Source organism: Pseudopipra pipra, chromosome Z (assembly GCF_036250125.1).
Source record: "Pseudopipra pipra isolate bDixPip1 chromosome Z, bDixPip1.hap1, whole genome shotgun sequence".
In the NCBI taxonomy this organism is placed as follows: domain Eukaryota; kingdom Metazoa; phylum Chordata; class Aves; order Passeriformes; family Pipridae; genus Pseudopipra; species Pseudopipra pipra.
In genome coordinates this window covers 64,054,463-64,079,194 of record NC_087581.1, presented here as the reverse complement: position 1 = coordinate 64,079,194, position 24,732 = coordinate 64,054,463, and the positions used below count along the sequence as shown (strand labels likewise).

At 34.4% G+C, this 24,732-nt stretch overlaps 1 protein-coding gene across 5 annotated transcripts in view; it reads left to right on the top strand.

Moving 5' to 3' along the window:
- LINGO2 (leucine rich repeat and Ig domain containing 2) overlaps window positions 1-24,732 on the top strand; it is a 480,597-nt gene that overhangs the window by 253,273 nt on the left and 202,592 nt on the right. For all 5 annotated transcript variants that reach the window (XM_064641969.1, XM_064641973.1, XM_064641971.1 and 2 more), the window contains one exon: window positions 5,215-5,298. In XM_064641969.1, the coding sequence (XP_064498039.1) occupies window positions 5,281-5,298 (18 nt within the window). In that variant the 5' untranslated portion in view covers window positions 5,215-5,280. The remainder of the gene's footprint in view (window positions 1-5,214; window positions 5,299-24,732) is intronic.

The window sequence follows — 24,732 nt, the reverse complement described above, 5'->3', positions numbered from 1 at the left end:
GGTGAAGTTCTCCCTTTCAATGCTTGCATTTAAATTACCTTGTCATTAATGGGAAATATTCATCTGAAAAATTAGGATGACTTTGTATTAACCAATTATACTTCTAGTTATGTTTTAATAGCGGAGAGCCAAAAAAATCTCAAAATGTTACCTTCCCTACTCAGAAGTCACCAACAGTTTAAATATAACAGTACTCTCATAATTGTCTCCAGGATAAAATTCTGATTTTCCTTCCAGATATGCTATTGTTGAGTTGATGAGATGAGAGAAAGCTAACACTGGAAGAAGGGTAAAGGTATTCAGTGAAAAGAAGAAAAATCATTATGTTCAGCTAGTATCATTGATATAGTCCTGAAGACAAAATTTGGCAAGTTAAGAAGATAAAGGTGATTCAAAAGGATAAGGAAACATAAAATCCTAAGCGCTCTAAGTAGGTGAAGGTTGGATTTTGAACCTGAGTTAAATGTAAATATATAGTTGGACATTAAGATAGACATGAGCACCATTCAGAGTACTAGTGGAGGAGGCTAAAATAATCCCTGATTTAAAAACAATTTTTAGTTACTGTAGTACCTGATGTAACAAATCAATGTAGTATTCTCCATACTGTAGTCACTATAACTAAAATAAATAAGACTCTAAGATGACAGCTCCATCTGAAATAACCTTAACTTTTCTAGTTGAATGTAAGTTATTACATTTCTCTGTATGTGAAATGTAGGAACAACTGCTATCATCGCTGCAGGAACCAGTATAAGCTAAGGAGTCTGTTCAAAAAATCATTGTTGCACAGCTTAAACTGGTTGAAGTCTAAGACATCCCTGAGGAAGGGCTTTTTCAAAAATGCTCTGGTATCTTTTAGAGTTGTCATTGTAGGAAATATCAGAAAAGGAAATATGAAAAATGCAAACCGTAGATGTGAGGGAAGCTTATTTTGTGCAGTGAACTATTTGGCAGTATGAGCTGTGAATGAGTAGAAATTTCTGCATCTGCCCCATCTACCATTTCCCCAGGGACAGAACAGTCACTACTCATGACTGCTTCCAGTGAGACCCCACACTTCAGCATGTCAGAGAATTTTACAGCACTTGCACTTTCCCTATATTTCTAAGTAAAGATGATATCTCTTGGGATAAAAATAATGCACTTGTTTAGTAAATGGGGAGTGTAGCTAGGAGACAATGCTGAGCAGGAATAAGAGAGTCTGAAATTTTAAAAGGGCTGAGATAAGACCTGATTTAACATTCTATGTAATCATACAAAGATAGAACACAAATAAAACACATTTTTTTCATCTAACACTGAACAAACTAGAAAGGGTAGATTTAACATGGTTGCTTGTAATTTTGGCATTACTAAGAGAAATGTTTGATGTATTTTTTTTCTTCCCCCATTCTCCCCAACACAGAGCCAGAAGCAGAAAAAATTTATAGTTGAGGTTTAATACCACTTTTTTTAGTATAAGCTCTGTAATATAACAAATTTTCTTAAATCTTTTACTTTCATTGCACTAATTCACATGTATGTCTGGTTGCCACAACAATATCTTGTCAAGTGCCTGTTTAATTTTTACGGGTTTCTAATTTCTTTATTTATATTGAAACTCATCTAGTTTTATCCCAAAGCTCTTTTCAAAATTCCTGCAAAAAAGCACTTTATCAAACAATAATCTCTTAACTTTCAAATAGGTACACCATCCTTATGGTGTAAGAATTTAATCTATTAGAGCAATCCCAAGAAAAACATTTTTTATTAAATGCATCCATCTATTTAAAGGTACACTAGCATGTGTCCCTTTCAAATACTATCAATAAAGGCTCTATTTTTTCAGAGATACTTTACTCTTTTGCTTTCTACTCTCCAGAAACAGAAATCCCAAGAACTGGTACATTAATCCCATGGACAAATATCTTGAAAGTTTCTTGTTTCTAACAAGACTATTGTCATATCAAATAGCAACTGGCTTTTTAGAATAAGAAAGGAGGTAAGGAGGCACTGTATTTCTGAATTGAGTAACATTTTGCTGACAATGATAGAAAAACTTATTTACTGCTTATAGGAAATCTTGTTTCACTATTTTCTAACATTAGGTTGAATCCTTCACTTGTGGTCAAACAAACCATGTAAACCACCTGATTCTTCTATTAAAAAATGAGTGGGTTCCTACAGGAGATCAATTTAATAAAATACTCAGTTTTAAAGCCCACTGCCCATAGGGACTTTATTGGATCTTGTTCAAGTCATGAGGCTGTATTTCAGTTGTGGACAGAGTCAGCATCTTATCCTTGCAGCTGAAATGTATATGTGTGCACAGCATCCTTTTAGAAAATATGTCATTTAATTTTAATGTAATGAGTGGGATCTTTTCTGTCATGTGGAAGAACGCTCCATTTAATGCATGCATTTTGACATATGAATTTTGACACTTATTTTGGTAGTGGTGGGGATGTCAGACTGCAGATACATGCAATGTGTTAACTGGTTAATAGCTTAATAGTAGATTTATTGCTGGGAGCTGCTCTTTCTGCAGGTGCCATCTCAATTTTTTCTGTGTCATACAATGAAAATCAAGCCTCAACATTCTCTGATTACACTGAGAAAGTATGTTTGTTTATAAATAGTCCCTTTGAAAAGGTGCTGTTTAGTGAGTAAGATAACATAGTAACTCAACATTCCTAGTTGTGATAAGATAAAAAAAATAAAATGACAGCATAACAAATAAAAACCCCAAAAATTACAATTATGGCACCTGATTCAAATGCTTATCATGTCCTGAGTAATTTTTTTCACATTGCTCTATGGTAAGATATTTTTGATTTCTCAGCTGGGAAGACACTTAAACAACTTAGCAAAAATCTGATTTTTTCACCCTGAGAATTTCTTTATTTGTTCAGACCAGATGTTAAGCTCAGCAGTAGTTTGTTTCCAATATTGTTAAGGGAAAGTGAGGATTCTTGTATAAAGTGAGCAACCTCTTGATAAATGCTCCTTGATTCTAGGACTGGCAGTTTACTGGCAGTTTAAAGATCTGAGCTGAATGTCACCTGTACATTTAACAAACTTTTAAAAGTCATAAGCAGTTATCTTATTTCTTAACCCATCATGTCTTTACATCTTTATGGAAAAATTTGAAATATGGTTTGGTATTAAGGATCTCTGCTGCTGGTTTTTTGTTTGGTTTTGTGTGGTTTTTTTCTTTATCTTCATAAAGAAAAGAAAAGAAAGAAAAAATTCTTGTAGTGCCAGTATATACTCTCATTCACTGAAGATGCTAAAAACTCTTGTTTACATCATGAATAAATTCTGAACTATACCATAACACGTATTGCTGAAACGACTGATTACAGACCTTTTTAAAGGCACGCAGTCTATACTACTGCTGTCTCTTGACTCTGCTGCCTTTCTGGGCTCTGAGGGGTTTGGCCTTTTTTGCTTTTATTTCATTACTTTCTGATCATTCTGATCTCTTCTTTTAGTCTGCTAAATTCCAGTCACATATTTGGAAAAGATTTAGATCTTTTTCTATTCACAAGAATTATACTTTACAAGAATTATACTAAGTATAAGCAGGAACAAATGAGTATTAATTGGCCTCAGACACATGTAAACTTTAACATAGATATCTAATGTGATAAAAACGAGAATCTGGAACAGCATTTCCATTACTCCTATTTGTCTGGAGACATGACTATATATATAGACCATGTAACATGATTACCCAGATATGAGGACTGGAGGAAATTCCCTCTGGTACTGTATCTGTTAGGCCACCAGGAAAGTATCATGCCAGTTATGTTGTATCTTTGGTTATCTGGTTATAGTGAAAGAACTGAGAGAGGTCTCTATGATGAAATTTTTCTTTAGAGGAAACAGATCTTGAGAAAATGCCTCAAATGCCAATGTTTGTGAAAGAGAATGTAGAAAAATAAATAAAACTAAATAATATAGAATAAGTAATGTTGACAGAGTTACAAAGTTACTGAAATAAGACACTACTGAACTACATGACACAGTAGTAAACCAGCAATGTAACAACAAGTCAAACTCGGCTGGAAAATATCAGATCTATTTTCATACAGTCATAAACTATACCAAAAAGGAAGATGTCCTTCCACAGTCTAAGTTTGAACCCACGCTGAGTACTGCATCCAACTCTGAGGACCCCATTATAAGAAGGACTTGGACCTGTTGAAGTGAATGCAGAGGAGAGTCATATCCGAGGACTGGAGCACCTCTCCTATGAAGACAGGCTGAGAGAGTTGGAACTGTTCAGCCTGGAGAAGACAAGAATTTGGGGTGACTTTAGAGCACCTTTTAATAACTAAAAGAGGCTGCTTATGCTGAAGAGGTATTTTTTACGGGGCCATGTAGTGATAGAACAAGGATTAATTGCTTGAAACCAAAGGAGGGTCACTCTAAATTAGATGTAAGAAAGAATTGTTGTACAATGAGGGTGGTAAAACACTGGAGCAGGTTTCCCAGAGAGATAGTAGATGCCCCATCTCTGGAAACATTCATGATGAGGTTTGACAGGATTCTGGGCAGCCTGATCTAGTTGAAGATGTCGCTCCACATTGAAGAGGGATTGGACTAGATAACCTTCAAGGGTCCCTTCCAACTTCTCCCTTCCCCCTACCCCAAACTATTCTATGATTCTGTGAAATAGCATAAGCTAGTGTCATAATTGTCAAGTAAAATGTATTTGAAGAAACATCTGTCCTTCTGTGTAAACAGTCATGGTTTCTATATTAGAGTTTAACCAAAGCATAGAACTCACACGTTTGCTCTGAATATTGGCAATCAATGTTTCTGCTTTTCTTTTATTTCCCCCCATTTTTTCTCCTAAGGTTTAACTACCTCATTTCTGTGGCTTCACTGTACATTGTATTTTTGTTAGTAAAACTTTTAGACAAGAGTACAAGGTACTTGCTTTTAGTAAGAATATGTCTTTTTGGAAATCCTGGCAGTCTTTAGGACAGGGTGTGACAGGGGAGGGCAGAGGGAGTTTTTGTTTTATTTTTAGTGAAAAGTACACACTGAAAGCCTGGCATACAGGTCATAAAAACTGAACTACTATTTCTTGTGTATCCATAACATAACCTTGCTTCCAGGGTATATCTTCTTTTTTTGAACTATTCTTTACTTTGTGAATAGTTTTATTTTATTTTATATTATTTTTTTTACTGAGGGTTGTGTTTTTTATTTTCTTATCAGATTGATATGAAGATAAACAGTCTGGATGAGGGAAGTAGTGGAGGACTTTCACCACAAGTGTGAAAAATGAGTAGTCCCAACCTGGTAAGTTTTGGGTTTCTTTCTACTGGTGATGGTTTTCCCATTACTGTTCTCATTTATGTTTGTAGCAAGATCTCAGTTGCTGTTGGTTTATTCTTGATGTAATATTTCTATGTTAATGTCTTAAATTTTGTCTTCTGTGTTAACAAGACACAAGTGCTCAATATCTCAGTAACATTTTGAGATGTAGCTTTGTCATGGATTCCATGATTCAGTCCTCAGCCAAAGTAGTTAGCACATAAAATTATTTTATGATCCTTTAAGTATGTATACAATGTTCACATATTTTGCCCAGTCTTGTCAGGACTAGATTTTGCAATTTAAAAAATTTTATGAACTGAGGGGTCTGTTTTTAAATGTTATTTTTCTGCTTTATTTATTTTATCAGTGTCATGGTTTAGGAATGACACTCTTAACCACAGGTATTCCTCCTGCCATCCCTCAGGTGGGAGACAAAAGTCAAAGATTATGGGCTGAGATAATAACAATTATTGGAAGAAGTAACGAGATAAGAAAAACTGTAACACCGAGAATATTAATAACAAAAATGTACAAAAGAGGGTGATTTACATGCAAAAATGCTCACCAAGCCCAGGAATGAAAAACAACAGTGGATGGACCTTCTGCCCACCATGCTTTTCCCTGACCACAAACCATGTCCACCTTCTTCTCAGAAGCCCTTACTGCCACCCTGCAGCAGTGAGATGGTACACAATAACAGCCTAGACACAACGACACAGCCCCAGGCTCCATCCCCTCCCAGCTACTGTGAAAAAAGTAATTCTGTCCTGGCTGAAAACCAGGCAAATTAATTATTAACAAACAAACAAACAAACAAACAAACAAAACCCAACCAACAACAAACAAACAAAACCCCCAAAACCAAAACAACAAAAAAACCCTCCAAAAAACCCAAGTGACAAACAAAAAATCCACAACAAACACAATTGTTCTAGGGGTTCAAATTGTAATTTTAAAGCAATTACTTAGCCTAGTCTTATTCTAACAAATGTTTGCTTCAGATGAGTTATCCTTTTATAAAAGACCTATCTGCAAAAATTTTTTCCTCCCTAAGAGAAAGTCAGTGCAATCAAAGCAGTGATATCTCTTTTGAGAGAAAAAGTAGTTTGAAATGTTTAGAGACAACAGTGTCTATCTGTGCAAAGTAAGTGGAACCAGCCCTGTTATTTTTTATACACTAACACATCAGCATTACACACAATCTTTAGCTAATAGGGTGACAGGAAGTGATAAAATAGTTTTAGAAATTAAAAAATAATCGCAACATTTAATAGAGTAATGCTTTCAAGCTTGTAAGCTGAAAATATAAACCCCCCTTCCCCCCAGTATCAGGGATCTGACACAGTGTAAGACCTTGTGGCCTAAGAATGGATTTGTATATTGAATTTATCAGCAAAGAGATACTTAATAAGGAGTTGTAGATTTCTGTCAATACTGGTCTTATCTGATCTCCAACTTTATATATGTGTGCAAGTGTACTCACTTATATATCTATGTATGTATTTTTCTATCTGTCTACCTATCTATCTATCAATCTATGATAAAGAGATGATATATATCCCTTATTTAAAGGTAACATAACAGTTTTCTGAGTTTTGCTATCACTTCTGACAATTCAATCAGTAATACCTCACCATTGCCCTACTTTGAAAGCATATTATGTGATAATGAAAAAGAAAATTCAAAATTCTTTAAAGCTCTTGTAACAAGCCTGAAAGAAAGAAAGGGGGTAAAAGCTGGGGAAAATCATCCTCCCCTGTTCCCCCCACAGACTGGGTTCATAAATACCCAGAGTCAGGTAAGGGCAGGAGAGCAACACTGAATACACATCCCAAATGACGCTCATTGTCCTTGTTATAGCACTCCTTATGTCCTTGTTATCATGTCATACTTGACCACACCCCCACACCCTGGGAAAGGACCCTCGCCCTGGTGCCCCTTACCCCCTGCACCTTACCTGTGGTGTGAGGTGGCATCAAATAACCCCAGGGTCCTGATCCGGTCTCTTCTGCCCCTCTGGTGCCTGCAAAAATTAACCTTGTCCTGGCTGGAACCAAGACACTTCCTCAAAAAATGGAGGTCATTGACTTTCTTGTGATCACTGGGAGGTGGCAGAGATGTAAAAAATTTTAACAGAGAAACACAAAGAACATTGCTTTATCACTTATGAAGAATATTTCCTTTACTGTTATGTCAACTTGGACTGTTTGAGCTCTCTAAACTGAATTGTAAGTCCATTAATATTGTGACACTGCTGACTCAAAACCACCTCCTGTCCTATAAATGCAGTCAGTGTCACTTTCATTTTTTACTGACTGTGATTTATTTTTTTCTTTTGCTGGATCCCCAAAATCTCACTAGGACTACTTAGTGGTATTTGCAATTTGTCTCCTTGAGCATTTATGACAAAGTTGCTGATTCTCAAAATCGCACATAAATGCACATAACGGAGAATGGTCTGCTATGGGTTCCTGCAAGAGCTACTTGCTTTGTTTCTGCAGGTCCAAGAGTGCTTTTTGATCCAAGTTTAGACTTTCCTCAGAACTTGGGATTTTCCTATCTTAACATCACCACCTCCTAGTCATGTTTCAGGTAGCACAGGAATAGAGTGTTTTTCCTTCAATGTGTTTGAATTGCCAGCTGTTCAGTTATCCTTGAAACTTTCTACCCTCCAGAAAGTGAAAATACATCTAGAGGGTATCTTTAAAGGAGAAAAAACCTGTAATTCTTTTATGTAGAACAGATAATTTTTGTAAACTTACCGAGATGCCTCACTTTAGGGTATGTCTAGAATGTACCTTTTAGAATTATTTTGAAAAAAAAAAAAAAGAATATTTTAAATTGTTTTAATCTTCTGAAAACTTTGTATCTTCTACAGTTAGATGAAATGAGTGCATTGGTGAATAAAAATAGTAGTAAAACAATCTTCCTCTAGCTAGGTTTCTGTTTTGATTCCCATCAGATATAAGATTTTTCGTAGTTGGTTTCTTAGTTGTCTGGTTTTTATCCATGAGGTGATTAGATACTGAAGCAGATTTCTCAAAGAACTTATATCTGTCCTTGGAGGTGTTAAAGAATAAATTGTACATGATCCTGAGTGGCTTGATTTAAGAAGACCTTAGAGATCTATTTTTTGAGAGGAAGGTTGGACTAGATGACCTCCAAAGTGTACTTCCTTTCAAAATCATTCTGTAGATTTGTGATTCTATAGTTAACATTATCCCCAAGAAGTAGGAGCAAAGTCTTATCAACTGTTTGTCTTAATTTCACTAACCACTTCAAGGAATTAGTTATGAAATTTTGATGAAACTTACATGAAATGTCAGTAGATTTAGTTTGGGGAAATTATCAAGAGACTTAAACTCTGAGGAAAAGTAGTTCAGCTTTGAGAAAACCACACGCTCTTAGGTATCAAGATTTTGCACAACTGTAAACAAACTTTGTATACAGATATTTGAAAATCTGTTTATGCACTGGCTAAAATCCTTTGGGAAGTCTGAAGATGAGCTAAAAACTGAACTGCAAACATCTAAGATTCCCTCTTATTTCTGTTTTAGTCTGGTTCTTACTGTCATCTTTTCCAAAGACAGCTTACAGTAACTAATATGCAACTTTAAAAGTTAGTAGTAGGGTTAGTTTAGTTTACAGCTGTACTTGTTTGTTGTTTTACCTAAAGGAAACCAAGACTTAATGGATGTATTTTCTTCATTTTCCAAGAGCAGAATGATAGAGTACTGTCTTAATGCCATAGGTACAATGATCAAGGCAGTAATTCAATCTTGGCATAGTTTACTAGAAGTCAAAGAAATTACATCAGAGATTAATCTGGCCAAATCATGTTTAAAGGAAACATAGAGTAATTTGATTGAAAAACTATCCCACACTGCAAAAGCGGTTCATTACTGAAAAAGCACTAGTCTTAAAAGCAGTGCTGCCAATAAGTCATGGAATGGGTAGAAAGTATTAATATTGACTCTTTAAACCCTTATTTTTAGCTACTTCAAAAGGCCATTTAATTTCTGTCACTATTTTCTCTTCTTGCCTGTATTAATAACTGTTAACTTTTTTTCCTGACCTTTCAGCATTTCTATAACACCTTCATTTAATAAGGAATTCATTTGCAGGTGTAACAGTTATTTATAGTCATCAGCTTTTTTGCTATCAGTATGTTTTTAAGCATGTTAGTTGGAATGGGAAAGAAAAGATGATTTGGGGAAACTGCATCAGTATACTGCATACTATAATTAAGTATAGCATATTATTTATTTTTTAGTGTAAAAAATTACTATCAGTTTTATGAGCAACATTTCAGACATACTATCACATTAAACATTACTGGGAGAAATCAGAAGTTTTCTTCTTAATATATCTATGGTCTTTTGACATACAAAAAATTTGTGTGACATTATTTTAGCAAGCAGTATCATCAAGATGAAATCTTGTCTGTTAATTCTACATTCTACTCTGAGAATATAGAAGTAGTAAAGTTAGGTGTATTTCCACAGGTATAGGCACAGTTTTATAAATAGCTTTTACAAAGGGAAGGAATCTCTCTGAGAAAGTGCTGTCCTGAGCTGGTTTTTGTTTATACCTTTCCTCCCTTGTGTTGTTCTGGCTGGGAAAAGGTTCCATTTAGTGTGAAGATATTTCCCAAAACAAATGTTACTGTGATTCTTTTGGGTATTCTAGAATTGTACCCTGTCATTAGTTGAGATGAAGTACAAATAGGACTCAGGAAGAGTAAATGTTACTGGAGCTATCATATCACATCCCTTAGCTGAAAAGAAGTGGGTGAGTCCACTTGACTATATCTGCACTAACTATATGAATATATCTCTTCAAAATCAGACTAAAATCATATGCCTACCTCCATGTTCAAGATCTCCTTTTATTCTCATATTGGTAAACTGAGTGGTGTTTGATCTAACTGTGGAATAAAGATGCATGTCCTATTCATGTCACTGTTTTATTTCAATATAGCAGCTACTACACACTTCTTTTAGGTTGTTATGCTTCTTCATATTAACTTTCAGAAGATACTTCTTGGTGTGCCCAGTTTCTCAGTTAGTATGTGTTATCAGATTCAATTTGATCAGATAAGCTAAACCACTTCAGGATAGCAGTTCTCTGTTCCCTTATTTTAATGCAGATTTCTAGGGCTTTTCTTGTATTTTTAGATACTTTAAGAGCAGAGCTGAGGAATCCCCCGATTTTTTTTAGATTCTTCGTTATTTCAGGTTTGTTTCTTCGTATCAGTTTTCTCTAGTTGTCTGTGAGACATCTCTGGCAGTGAAAGTGTTATAAAATCAGTGGGGGACAGACTGCTCTTTGATCTGTTAATTTAGTAGAAGGATGAAAAGATGTTTTTTGGATGCTTCAAAAACAGTAGGTGTGGGTGGGTGGAAGGGTAATGAAAGACAGGGAGAGCACAGGAGCCCAGAAAGTAGGGCAGGGATTGTAGCAAGAGGAAGTGAAACAGAATACAGCTAGAAAGAGAATGAAGACGACTATCAAAATATTAAAAAGGTGGTGAGAAAGGGAGAGAAAAAACTCTGATGTTAAACAGTGTGTAGTGTATCTTTGGTATCTGGTTACTTCTCCAAATTCACAAACATTTACCTGTGCATTAGTCCTATCATAAACATCCTAAAACATCTTAGAAACAAGCAAATGAAAAATTCTGCTTAAGTTACAAAGCAGTATTTATCCATTCCCCTCTCCTTAAAAAATGTATCCAGATCCATGACCCCTGTCCAACTTGTGCTGAAGCTGTAACTCACCAAAAAAGCAATGTCAGCATTCCCTTCCCTGATGTCATAAGAAATGTATGATTCTCTTCCCTTCTTACTTTTAAGAATTTCTTTCTATTTTGCAGGTTTGGGTTTAAACCTTAGATTGTTCTTATACTTCATCATGTTCTTGAACTGTATCCAGTCTTCAGCTGGTTTGGAGAAGAAGTTCTAAACCTCTAATTTAGTTCTGATGAGCATTTCCATGCACGCAGAAAAGAAAGTCTCATTGAGGGAATGGAATGTCCCTGGTTTAGCAGCACTCTTTACTTTTAATAAAGCTGTTCTTCTAAGCAGAAAACTTTCTATTATGTGAAATTGCAAAACCTTTTTGCCATCTATTATTTTATCTTCATTGCTAAGAGTATGTTTTATAATAAAATAAGATTCCCTTCAAAAACTGACTATTCAATGCTGGGAAAGAAAGCATGTCTTGACCTGTGCAGCAGTAATTTAGGGTCCACAGTCTTATGTCTGGACATAACACGTGTGAATGTCCCTCTTCTGTGAGTTCTGGTTTATTACTGCTTAATTTTTACTTTACAGTTACTGGTACTGAACACGCCTCCATAATTTCCTTATGCTTTAATGACTTTTAAAGAATAATAGCAAATAATTTAAGAATAGACCATCACATATAGATTTTATTTGATTGTGAAACAGTGCCTCACTCACTCTAGAAGAAATCATTTGTTAGAAAAAATCCTAGATACCTTTATGTTGCAAAGTATTTTTACATTTGATGTATCAGGTATATGCCACATGGTCAATGAACTGAGTTTAAGGATGGTTGAGTGTTCTTTAAGAGGGGTAGGCTTATCAGTTCATAAATATATGCGAAAACAACTTTCCCAACAAACTTCTCCCAATATAGAGGAAATCCTGAAAAATACTGCCTAAAACTGGTAATTATTGTCCTCTTTGTAACTGGCCTTGTAAAATATTCTTGTTGATATATGCTTTGTTATATCTTACCAAGGCAGTTAACTCTTTTTAAAGATAATGCTTAGCTGAGTTATGTTATTAATCAAAATCTATGCCTCCAGCAGCCACTCCTATGGGAAAATAAAACAAAATGTAGAAGTGGTAAAAAGGAAAATGAAGCTATAATACCAAAACTGTTTGCCATGTTGATCTTTTTTTGTTTTAACTGACAAAAAAAGGTTTTATTTGCAGCACTGAGGCATAAATTAGTTCTCTGGATGTCAAGATGGCAATATTGAAGGCAGTTGGTTACAAGAATGAGTTTTCATAAAGCAATGTGTTAATATATCAGTATGTTAAGATTATTATATTCAGGAGTCTTATATATTAAAACATTTAATTAAAGTAACTTTAAAACATTTTAACTAAAGTAACTTTAGTCATGCTGTCTCATGCTAGATCTGATTTATTCTTTGTGGAGGAGACGTAAACCACTTCTCACATTATAATGTGTTTGTAGGGAAAAAAGGAATATTTTACAATCTGTATGACAATTAATTAATCTCATTATTACTGGCCAAAGTGTTATTTCACAAACCAGTGTTTTCCAACAATATTGCATGAAAAAGTTGTTTGCCCAAGATAAACGTAGTCAAAGAACAAAATGGAAAAAAATGATGATATATGCAGCAGGACAGAGAAGAGAGGTGGCTTGGATGAAGAACTCTTAAGTGCTAAATTCAGTATTGGCTTAATGGAGAATTTCTGTGAGGTTCTTTTTCTTTGTTTTATAAGCTACAAGGATTAGCAGGTACTTTTTCTGTTATAATAGAAAATATCCTAACATCCCTGCAAAAGCTTTTAAGCACAAGTATTTTTGTCCTCGTCCTTGCCCCACTCATCTAAAAAAAGCCTAGAGTGCTTTGTTTGTACTGAATGGGCCCCTTGGCATATTACTGCAGGGGTTAAGGGAAAACTAACCTCAAATCAAGAGCAAGAGACGTGTGGGCAATCCATATGAAAAACCAGCATGAAAATCACTGACATTCTAGAGCTGCTTCACAATTGGAAACAAGAGTGAATCATGAGGAGAGAGAACCATCTTGTGAAGGCAGGGAGCCCATATATGAATATTCTAGCAGGTACCCCCACATCTGTTTGGGCATAGGACTTACATCACTTAGATCACTTCTCCTTAGTTTAGTAAACTCTGTCCATTACAAGGGCAGTCTGAGAAGATGCAGGTCCGTGTGAGAGCTATTCTCAGCAAATGTCAAATTCCTGAAGTCCCTTATAGAATCATACAATGATTTATTTAAAAGCATTACCCTTTGTCCTATCCCAAGAGATCACCCTAAAAGGTTAGTCCTAGTCTTTCTTACAAACCTCCTTTAAATATTAAAAGGCAGTGGCAGTTACTGAATCTTCCTGAAGTCTTCTCTTCTCCTGGCTAAACAACTTCAAATCTCTCAGCCTTTCTTCAATGGGGAGATGTTCCATCTCTATGCCAGTTTTAAGCATTCCCAGTTAACTGTATTAAGACTTCAAACTGTCGGTTCTTCTCTTTTTTCTTGTTTCACCTTTTCTTATCCCCTAATCTTCCCTCTCTATGTCTGTGGGTCTTGGTCAAAGACATCAAGCATTATTCCTGTTGTTTCTTTTCATGCCTAAGGGACATTCCAGGACATTCCAACTAAAGTTCATTTTTCTATTCACATAACTTTTTTTTCCCTTACTCTAGTGCAGTCTCTTGCTGGAATCTCTTTCCTTTCTAATGGACCATATCATAATCAAAATTACAAGTCTGCCTCACCTAAAAGTAAAATAATTAATTTAGTTAATGCAGAACTGGATTGATAATGTGTAATAATTATGGCTAATGTGTCACAAGAGGCAATAAATACGGATAGTAAGACATACAACAGCCATTTTCAGTAATGTGAAACCCACAGAATATATTCCCCCTATCTCTTCCAGTTTTTTCATTATGTAAATTTATCCATTTAAGGCTATGCAGCTGTTGTCAGATTAAAAATTTATCTGCAGCCTACCAAGATACAGCAGAATTTTTCAGCAGTAAACTTCACAGAGAGGAAACAAATGAAATTAATAAAATCAGAATATTCATTGGAAATAACACATCAATCCTTATGAAACTAGAGACATCTAAAGCATATACAAACATACCTACATTCATGAATGCATGCATTCTTGCTTCTGTAAAGGACCAGCTGCTCTCTAGGGCAGGGATGTGCCTTTAGGAAGCTGATCAGAGTCCATTTCTTCTCTGCCCACTGATTGTGGGAAAAGTATCAAATAAAACAAAAAAAGTCTCTTCTCATTATACATTATTATGAATTTCAAATCCAAAGTTAGAATTGTATCTGAAGTATATGGGCAAAATCCTTTGAGACTTTTTCACCAGCATATAATTTCATTAGAATTCATTAAATCACTATATAGAAAAATAAAAGAAAGAAAAAAAAAAGCAACCCCTGGGAGAGTTGTTCATTTTAGCTTTCTTTCTCTTCCTTTGAATTACATACTTGCAAGATTTTTTAAAATATTTCTGTCTTGTTTTTCATCGTGGTTTGCATTGCCATTTCCAATGTACTGCCAGTAAGACAGCATGATTGAGTCTAAAGTTTTAATCCATATATTCTCAAGTTCTGAAGAAGTACAAATGTAGCTTTGTATCTTATCTCTACACTGTTCTGAATGTGTTTTATTTCTCTTAAAAACTATGTATTTATATGGCTGCTAAATGCTGAAGGATTGTCGCATATTAAATATTTGCTGCAACTATCAAAATTAAATCCTTCTCTGGATCTTGGCATGCCAAAGCCATAACATTTGACTGCAAAAGTTCAATAGCTTCGCAGAGTTTTGGGGTGTTTTGTTTTGGTTTTTTTGGTTTTTTTCTTCTTATTGCACTACAGTTATATTCAGACAATGCTGAAATTTGAAGAAACTGTGTAATCTCAGTATTAATATTCTCTGCATTCTATTTTTTGCTTTTGTATTGAATTTTAATTCCCCTGGAACCTAAGACAGCTGACTGAGTCACAATGCTAATAGTGATTAACACTGGGACTGTGTGATTTGTAAGCAACACAACCCTTCCATAATACTCCAGCTTTCAGAAAGAGAAAAGTTAAGAAATAAGTAGTCAGTGAGTCTTTTGACAAAGTCCTTTGTGGCTTCAGATTTAAGGAAGTTTTTTCTTAGTAGACAAGAAATGGCTTATATTTTTTGAAAGGCATGCTTATAGAAATTCAGGATGTTGAGGGGCAGGGGACTTGATTTCACAAAACCTACTTTGTAGTAGCTCCTCTGCATTTCTGTTTAACTTTCATTAATTTCTTAAGAAAATAGGAAATTATCCGACAGGTTGAATAGGGTTACCAAGGAAAAAGAGGGCGTTTGACTGTTTGTTTCTTTGTTTTAGGGAGGCATTTGAGTTTGGTAAATACTTAGCTCAATTCTTGTACACCTCAGCATGCTCTTTCCTTAAATTGAAGTCAGGTTGTTTTATTGTAGAGCATAAGAGCTCCAGAGAGAGTTGCTTCATTTCTGGACTTGAGCAATGAGATTGTGCAAACTTCTGCAGTGGGACATCTTGGAGACAAACATAAATTTTGTTTTATAATTTTGCAAGTATTGGGCTATCCATGCCCAGTATGTTTTTTAGTATAAGCTGGAGAAGATGAAAAAAAAGGAGGGTGGGTGTTTGGAGAAAGAAAAAAAACCCAACTATGAATCTTTAAGAAATATATATTTGGAAACTACCTGATTCTGTTATTCCTTCTGAAAGTATAGATATTCTATTGTGCATCTAGGATGAACTATCATGATGTTTGGCTTAATTGGTATTCTAGAACTGATTAAAAATTGCTAGAGATTGGCAGAAGATAACAGACTGACACAGGATGTTTAAGTCAGGTAGAAGAGATTACAGCTTTTGTCTTCCTCCTCCCCAAAGAAAAATGTGATATTTTTGTAAGAATATTTTAAAGTTTTTTTTTAATCAGCAAGCCATTTCAGCAATCATTTTCTGATTAACATTATCTATAACATCATTTTAGATGAGAAGGCAACAGTTAGACACATTTGTCTTTTGTTTCTCTATGGGTAATATCTATAAACTCTTGAGTCTATGACCTCTTCTGAAACTGCAGGAATTATTTTTTTAAGTTTCACTTTCCAAACTATGCAAAACCAATACTGAGGCCCAGGCAGAATGTCTGCCATGTCTGTAGAAATTTACTACAAAATTTGGCAAAAATATTTTGACAAAATCCTTTACTACCTCTAAGGTGCTGATTTTACATTTTCAGAGTGCACCTTACAGAATTTTGTCACCATAGTAGATATAAAAATATTTTGTCATCTCCATGTATGATTTGAAGTGATAGACTATGGAGTATGATATTTATCCATAATCACAGATGTAGCTCTCCTTTGGCATTCTTGCCAGCTTATTTTTCAGGCTTTATGAAGGGTGAACAAATCACAATTAACTTTTCAAACAGGGCCACTCAGGAGGATTCAAGCAACTAAAATTAGACCATAAGTTAAAAAATCTTGCCTCAAAACCTGACTTTTTTTTGCTGCTACTAATGTTAATAATAAACCTCAGGGCCTTAAGCTCTCTTCTCATTTACAGTTTCTCTTCTTCTCCTCTCTGAATAATGTGTTCCAGATGAATCCACTTGCCTTATCAAGACTATACCCACTGCATTCCTTTATTATAATAGGCTGCAGTGCAACTTTGGTAATTGCTAGAGGCAGCTAGGCAGCAGTGTTTAAAATGCTATGTGTGGAAGCAAAGCCTCCTGACAATGTTTTACCTATTCTCTTGTTACAACCTTATGGCTGTATTTCTTTTAGAAGCAGGGCCACGTTTTTTAGTGAAGTTGTTTCTTAAAGTTTCTTTTTTGTGTTTTGTCTTCTTTTTTGTTCTTGTGGTACTTTTTAGTGTTTGAGTAATACTGTTTCCGTATGCTGCCCTAATGACATTTCTGTAGGAAATGAGTATTTTAGTTGGGTCGGAAGTAAAAAGTCTATTTGCAAGCATTTTTTTGTTTGGTTTGTTTGTTTGCTTTTTGGGTTTTTTTTTTCTGATTAGGAATCTTTTTTTGTATAGCTGTCTCAGCTGGTCCAGCAGCTCCTAGTCCAAGATGAAATTCACTCTTCAGAAGTATTGTTTTAAATTGCAAAAAAAAAAAAAAAGACCCCCTTGTTAAATGTGGAGGATCTGTAGTTAAAGCTGTGATTTTATTAGCAACCTTTCTGTCCCTGAGCTAATTAGTTCTTTCAAGTCCAAATGGGGGTGGCAGGGGGAGTGTTTCCGTACTACTGTTTTCTTTATTTTAAACAGAGAAGAAATTATAGCTTGGAATTGCAGGTGTTTTAATCTATGAGAACGGGAATGATCTGAAGGGCATTGATGTTATAACTAGTGGAAACAGTCAAGCTAAAGTTAGCTTCAGTTAGCTACAGTATTGAGTTATGAAAATGAAAATAATCTGAAATAAATTCAAACACCAGAATCGCCTTTTCTTAAAAATGCAAATATCCAGCTTAAAATGTATTTCACACAGAATTTTCCTATTTTATGTCTATGATTTATATACCTACAAATGTAGTAAAAATAAGGAGAGACTCCAGTTCTGAAAGCACTTAAACTCTTCTGCATTACCTCTGAAGATATAATTCCATTAGTATATGTGCACTCATTTACTGTGTGTGAATTTGAGCTGTCATGAAACCATTCACAGTTAACCTGAGCTGGAAAAGTTGAAAGATGCCACTCTTGAGCAATAACAGCATAAGTTGCAATACATAGATTTCTAAATTGACAGGTTCCTCTTTCTAAATGCAAACAACCCCTGGGATTAAGATACAATTAGGGCATATGAAAAGTAAAGAACACATTGAAAAATTCCGAATATTTTTCTAAGAATGTACATTTTTTACTTATCTTTTTCTTTTTAAAAAAATTAAAAAAAGGAACAAGCGTGGCCATTAGAACTGGCACCAAATTAATTTGAATTATTTGTAAATATGTTTGTCTCTTAATTTTCAGAGAATATTTATGGACTACTTATTTTTCACCAAGCAAAAGTTCTTTAACTTGATTCTTCCATGTTTAGACAACACCAGTATTAAGAATGTGGGTGAACAGGCTTTATTTGGGGGACAATCATTGTTACAGCTTTTTTAATGGAAAAGCTGCTGAAGTTGGTTTTTAAAGACTTCACTGACTTTGGGGGGCTCTTTTTCTTTTTTAGTCCTGGCTTGAATTAAGTGTGTTTAGCTGGGCACAGTGCAGAGGTAAAGGTGGATGGTCAGGCAGCCCCTTACAATCTTACACGCACTGCTCCACAGCTCCTCTTTCAGCTGGCCCTGCTTAAGGTACCCTGGTAGTTTTCCTCATAGTGAATTTTTTTGCCTCTGAAGTGATAGAAGTTATCCAAGGGAAAAAAAAAGTAAAAATCCTTCAATATTACCTTGTCTGGGTTGTGTTCTGCCCACAGAACACAGAAGGAGGGCTTTTGCTTGTCCATCTTCACCAAAAGTTTGAGATCAATATTTATTTAGTGTTAAATTCTGATAGATATAAAGTACCCTAATCTCAAGCCATTAAACTCCATTTACCCAAATAATCACTGAAGTCAGATGGATCATGTGCATTTCTGAACCTCAGAATTTTTTAAGGACTCCCTGTATATGAATACTCTGAGGTATCATTTTTGTCAGTGAATATCTATATGGGAATTCAGCCTTCACATATAGTCATTTTATTACTAATTCATTATAAGAACTATTTTTCAAGGGTTTAATTAAAATATATAGTGTTAAAAGTCTCAATTTTCTTAACAAAGGGGAACATAGTAATTTCAACTGTTGCTTAAAATTCTACATATAATGATGTCCATTCTTACTGAAGAAAAAATTACCACAAAAATGTGAGTTTAATTCTTGGGATTAATTCTTTGGGGGTTTTTGGTTTTGTTTTTTTGTTTTGGTTTTGTTTTGGGTTTTTTTTTGTTTTAGTTTTTTGGGGGGGATTTTTTTGGGGGGTTGGGGTTTTTTTTTTTTGGTGGTTTTTTGTAAGTTTGTTTGTTTGTTTTTTCTTTTGCTGCTAAATTTTATTAATATGAATAAAAATTAGTGTTACGTTTCATAAAAGATATCTTTCATGAGTATTTCACAAATTTAAGATGAGTCATTTCTAATAATAACTACTTAACAGCATGTCCGTGATTTCCCCATCTTTTGAAACTGCCATGATATTTCATATTTTGAAGCATACTTTAGTCTAAGCATTGTCATATTCCTGTATTGGTTCATAAAAGATGGAATTTATGGTAAATATGTAGAACTGTTCAGGTGTTTCTGCTACAGCAGCATGCTTGGTGGGCCACCAAATAGATTTATAATACAGTATAATTATTTTGGGTTTATAGACAAATATAAATGAATGATGTGCAAATTAAGCCGTAATCAGATTTGCACAGTCAGATGAATTTCTGAAATTGTATATTTCAGTATACCTTCTGCCTTTCTACTCAGTAAAAGCCTGAATAAAAACTACAATTTTCCTGTGGGGTTTGCATGCTTGTTGGCTGGTACCTTTAAACTTGATGAGCTTTTTTGTTGATTTCCTGAGTGAGGAGCCTAAAGATAATACATGATCAGTATATTTTTATGGACAGAAGAAACTCAGGTCTTTCTGAAAAGTGTAAATCCAGTGTTTTGCAGAACAGGGTAAAATTTTTCCTGGAGAAGTAATGCAAACAGGTTAGTTTTTAATTCCAAGCATACATGAACAAAGACTTTGAGTTTACATTATTATTCCATGTTAGTGCCAGGTATCCTCATTCTCTGCATGAAGAAGGACTTGCCTTTGTGGAATTTGGTTTTGTCAAGATTTGGGCCTGCTGAAGTTGCAAATTTGTATTAGAGCTGGTTGTGGTTTATGTGCAAATATAATAAGTAGATTATTTTTTCCGGTGTACTACTTTTCATTTCAGCTTTTCTATTTCATGCATAATTTTTGTGTAAATGATTCCATTTAATTATTGTTGGAAATGGATGAATGGCCTTAGGAATCATCAACAAAAGTTTAATTTAATTCAATTGAATTTATATAATGTTACCTGTCTGAGATGAAATTTCAAATACCATTGAGAACAAAGAAATGAGACAATGGTACAAAAAGACACTTGCAAACTGAGCAAAACCAGCAAAAAATAATTCTAATTAATTTAGAGGGAAAATAATTGAAGTGATAATTGAAGTGTTTTTCCACCTGCAGATGTCTGGATTTTGATGAAATGGTAAGACTGGCACAAACCTAATATAGTGAACAAACACCAATCAAGACAGGAAGTATCAGCTGAAATGGTAACAAAGAGGACAATGCAAAACGATAGTGGTATGAAACAGCCAGGTGATAATTGTCTGTTTCTGTTCTGACTGCACTTCTATTCTGTCTATTTCATCCTGTTTTCCCTTGCTTATTGCCTTCTGACTGTTATCAGTCACTCTGAAAAAGTTATAACTTCTTTCTAAATGTCCACTTCCATTACTGAAGTTTCAGGCAACCCCAGATCTTGCTAATACAGCGAAGGGTAGGCAGCCAAGTTCAGTGTTCAGCCTTGTAAACAATCCAGGGACCAAAGGGGGTTCAGTCCATTAGAAGACAGTGAAGTGGTTAAGTATGTCCAACCTGTCCGCTGGTTTGTGGGAGTGAAGATAAAACATGAAGATGAAAGCAAATTGGTTTTAAACTAATGAGTGCAGATGTCTGAGTTTCATAGGACTTAGAGTAGAAGCAGAAACCAGTTAAGGAACCTCACCTTTCAATAACTAAAAAATATATTAAAAAATAGTGATAGGGGCATCACTTCACCAAGGCAAACAGATTAATGTCTCAGAGAAGTAAGAGTAAAATGACTTAAAATAAAAGAACTGGTTTCACTTTTTGATGTTTTCTTGATGAGACTTAATAGTAACACTAATTTCTTTTGCTAGTAATTTAAATTATGAACTATTTAAACCTACCTTGTGAGACAGTCCACTTCTTTGCCTTCTATTATGAAAAACAATGAGAGAGAGGTGAGAAGAGGCATTAGGCTTTCTCATATTAGCTCTTAAATGGCTATGGGCCATGATTGCAACATCATTTTCGAAAAGACATCTTTAACTGGAAAGCTTAGTTCAAGTTTCTTATTTTCATGCAAGCTTGTGTCTAAATTCCAATTGTGAAATATTCAGTTACTATATTTATTATATGTATGTTTTCATTTGGAAAATGAAAAACTACAGCATCTTGCAACAAAATTTTAGAAGAGTTTGGTAATGTTCTTCACTGTCATGAACAGTTTTAATTATATTACATCAACATTGCTCCAAAGAGATGAATGGAGACATGGTAATATACACCTCATGAGAGTCATAGATGCACACACATCTTTATTTTCTGTTTGTTGTTTCTTCACATTTTTAGTTTGTCATTGAAACTTTGATACATAACTCCATAAATAATACAAAACATAAGATGTATGTTTTATAAAAATATGTATATTTATGAAAACATTTGATTTAAACATGTGGTGTGAAATATTACGACTAAGAAACATTGCCATTCAACATATAAATATTTAAGGATTCCTTATTTTGTGTCAGCAAACTCCTGATATTGAAACACGGAAGACTGGAAATCTCTCTTCAATCATTCATTCCATTGCTTCACACAGTCTGCGTTTAATTTTGCACAGACCTTATTCTGATCTTCCATCCAGTGGAACTGCTCATTTTTTTCTCACAGTTATTAATAGGTGGTTTTGCTTTGTGTAACTTCATGCATGTAGCCAGCAGAGTTATGTTATAGGACATCATTGTTTCAATTATCTTTTTTCAATGTGCTACTGTAGTAAAGGGTTTTTGTTAGAGTTAACTAAAACAGTCACTGCATTAATGCCCTCACAAGGTCTTCGTTTTGATGATTATTCCTAAGCAACTCAAAACCTACAGAAAACAAGATGGAAACAAACAATAGCAATAGCTGGGGTTGTTTAGCCTGGAGAAAAGGAGGCTCAGGGGAGATCTTATCACCTTCCACAACCACCTGAAAGGAGGTTGTAAGCAAGGTGGGGGTTGGTCTCTTCTCCCAAGCACCAAGAGGTAGGACAAGAGGCAATGGTCTCAAGTTGCATCAGGGCAGATTTAATGGGATATTAGGAAAAATTTCTTCACCAAAATTTGCCGAGCATGGCAAGTTGCCAAGCAGTGACCCAGGAAGTGGTTAAATCACCATTCCTAGAGGTATTTGAAAGGTGCATGGATGTGGCACCTAGGGAGATACTTTAGTGGTGGACTTGGCAACACAGGTTAATGATTGGACTTGATTGTCTTAGAGGTATTTTCCGATCTAAATGATTCTATGGTATTGTGTTTGTCTATGTGAAACATTTTATTTCACTGACTGTTGTATTGATTTTTGGCTCTTCTTTCTAATACTATAATAGTAGTAGGTTTTCAAGCTTTAGTCTAATCCAGGAACTTGTGGTCCTTCAAAGCAGGCCAGAATTTCAGAAGTAAACTATATCAGGATCTTACAAAAATGAGTAAAATCTACCTTAAACTGTAGCAAGAATTTTTAAGTCATTCTTGCCCAAGAAAATCATAGTGCAAGGTTTCCCAAATTTTTTCTATTTAAATCTGGTTGTATGCACATTGGTTATATGGTAATTCTACAGGGACTTGTTTGGTTTTGAATGTAGGCTTCTGGTTCTCCTGAATTTCAGAGCTCTCCCACTGCATCAGAATTACAGACTCAAAACTGTCTGTGATGTGCTTGACAACTCTGTTATATTAATTTCCCCTGAATCATGGAATGTCTTGAAGAATAGTTGAAAAAAATATGTAGCTTTGTTTGTTACTTAGGAATTGTTATATTAAGAAGATGTCTGGTTAATCTAAAAATAATGAGAAGTTGAAAAGTGTTGTCAACACTAGCATTTACTTGCAGTTGATACATAATTGCTTAAGGAAATTGTGGGTTGTGATAGGTCAGTCTTGTTTTTCATGTCTGTAAAAAATTTCAGCTTGCTAACTCTAAAAATTCAAGTCTTATGTTCTAATTTTTTTTTTCATTTTTTGGGGCAAAGAGGTGAAAAAGGGGTGAAGATTAGACTTCCAAGATCTGAAAGAAGATATGTATCTCTACAATAAGTCGATGTAATATTTTTTTCTGCATTTATTTACAATGAAGAAATATTTCTTTTATCTTTCTGTTATGTCCTTGACTAATGTGTCTTTCCAAGGTATATAATATAATATCTGTATTGTGGAATATTATATATGTAGTGTGAATGACCCATATCCCATGGCATAGGGACGTTAAACTATATCAGTAATCCATCTAATCACAGTTATTGACAATAACAACTTTCAAGCATTACAGATTAATCACAGTTACAAAGAAGTGACAAAAATTTATATGTCATATGATTCAAAGATTAAATCATATTTTCTTGTGCATTTATGTAGTATTCCTTTCAGTATGGATATAATTTCACTTTTTCCTGCAAAACAGAAAGAAAAAAACAATAAATAGATAATAAGTTTTGACCTAATATGTTTAAAATGGTGATATAATAGATTGATGCACTTATCAAAGAGGAATAAAGCAAATATCAGAATTTTTTCAGGGCACTATTAAGTTATATAAAGTTCGAGTTGAGTAAATTTATTTCTGGACTTTTAAAATATGTTACTAATTTGAAGCTTTAAGTTTAATAGTAACTTGGAAACTTACATATTTGGAGTTGCTTTTTAAAATTTTCTCAGAACTAGTGAATTCCTTGATATGTAGAAGGATTCTTTTACAAACAGCTGCAACATAACCAAAAAGTTGACTTTTGTTTTTATTTCTTTTGTTTCCTTTTCTTCTTCATATCCTGTGATATTTCATACAGGGAAAAAATAGGAACAGTGAGCAATGAAAATATGGTTTGAAAAGTCTGTCTATAGGACAAAACCCCTGGATTTTAGTATGTGACATTTCTCTTGGTTTATATATCTTCAAAGCTGCCTCCCAGGTTTTTTTATAGGCAAGACTAATTTCAGAAACGCAGAACAATCTGTGAAAGTATTCCTTGGAAAAGTAAAGGTGATTTTTATGTGATGGATTGAAGAAGGATATGTATTTCTGAATCTGAATTGAGGAAAAAATACAATTAAATTAGACATTTCTAGAAGTAGCATGTAAAAATTGCAAGTAAAAAAAAAAGAAAAAGTAGGCCTGACATAGGAAGATACTGCCATCGAAGACACTTCAAAGGTTTAACTGAAATAAATATGAAATTTTATCACAAAGACGATTCCTCATAACATTCAGGATAGTCTTTCTTCCCAAATCTTGCAATGCCCTGTTTGATTTTGAATATTACTCACAAATCACAGAACTTACTTACTGGACTAAACATCTGACTTGTTCATGCATAAGATACAGAAGGATAAACTTGGTGAAAGGCTCGTAAAGCTTTTCTTTTCTCTTTCTGAACCTTTAAATGCAGCAGAGTCTGTATTTATTAAAACATTGAGAAAGACTACCTTATTCAAAATTAAAATTTTACATACATAGGAAAAAACTGCAAACTAACAGAAAAAAGAAAACAAACCCACAGAT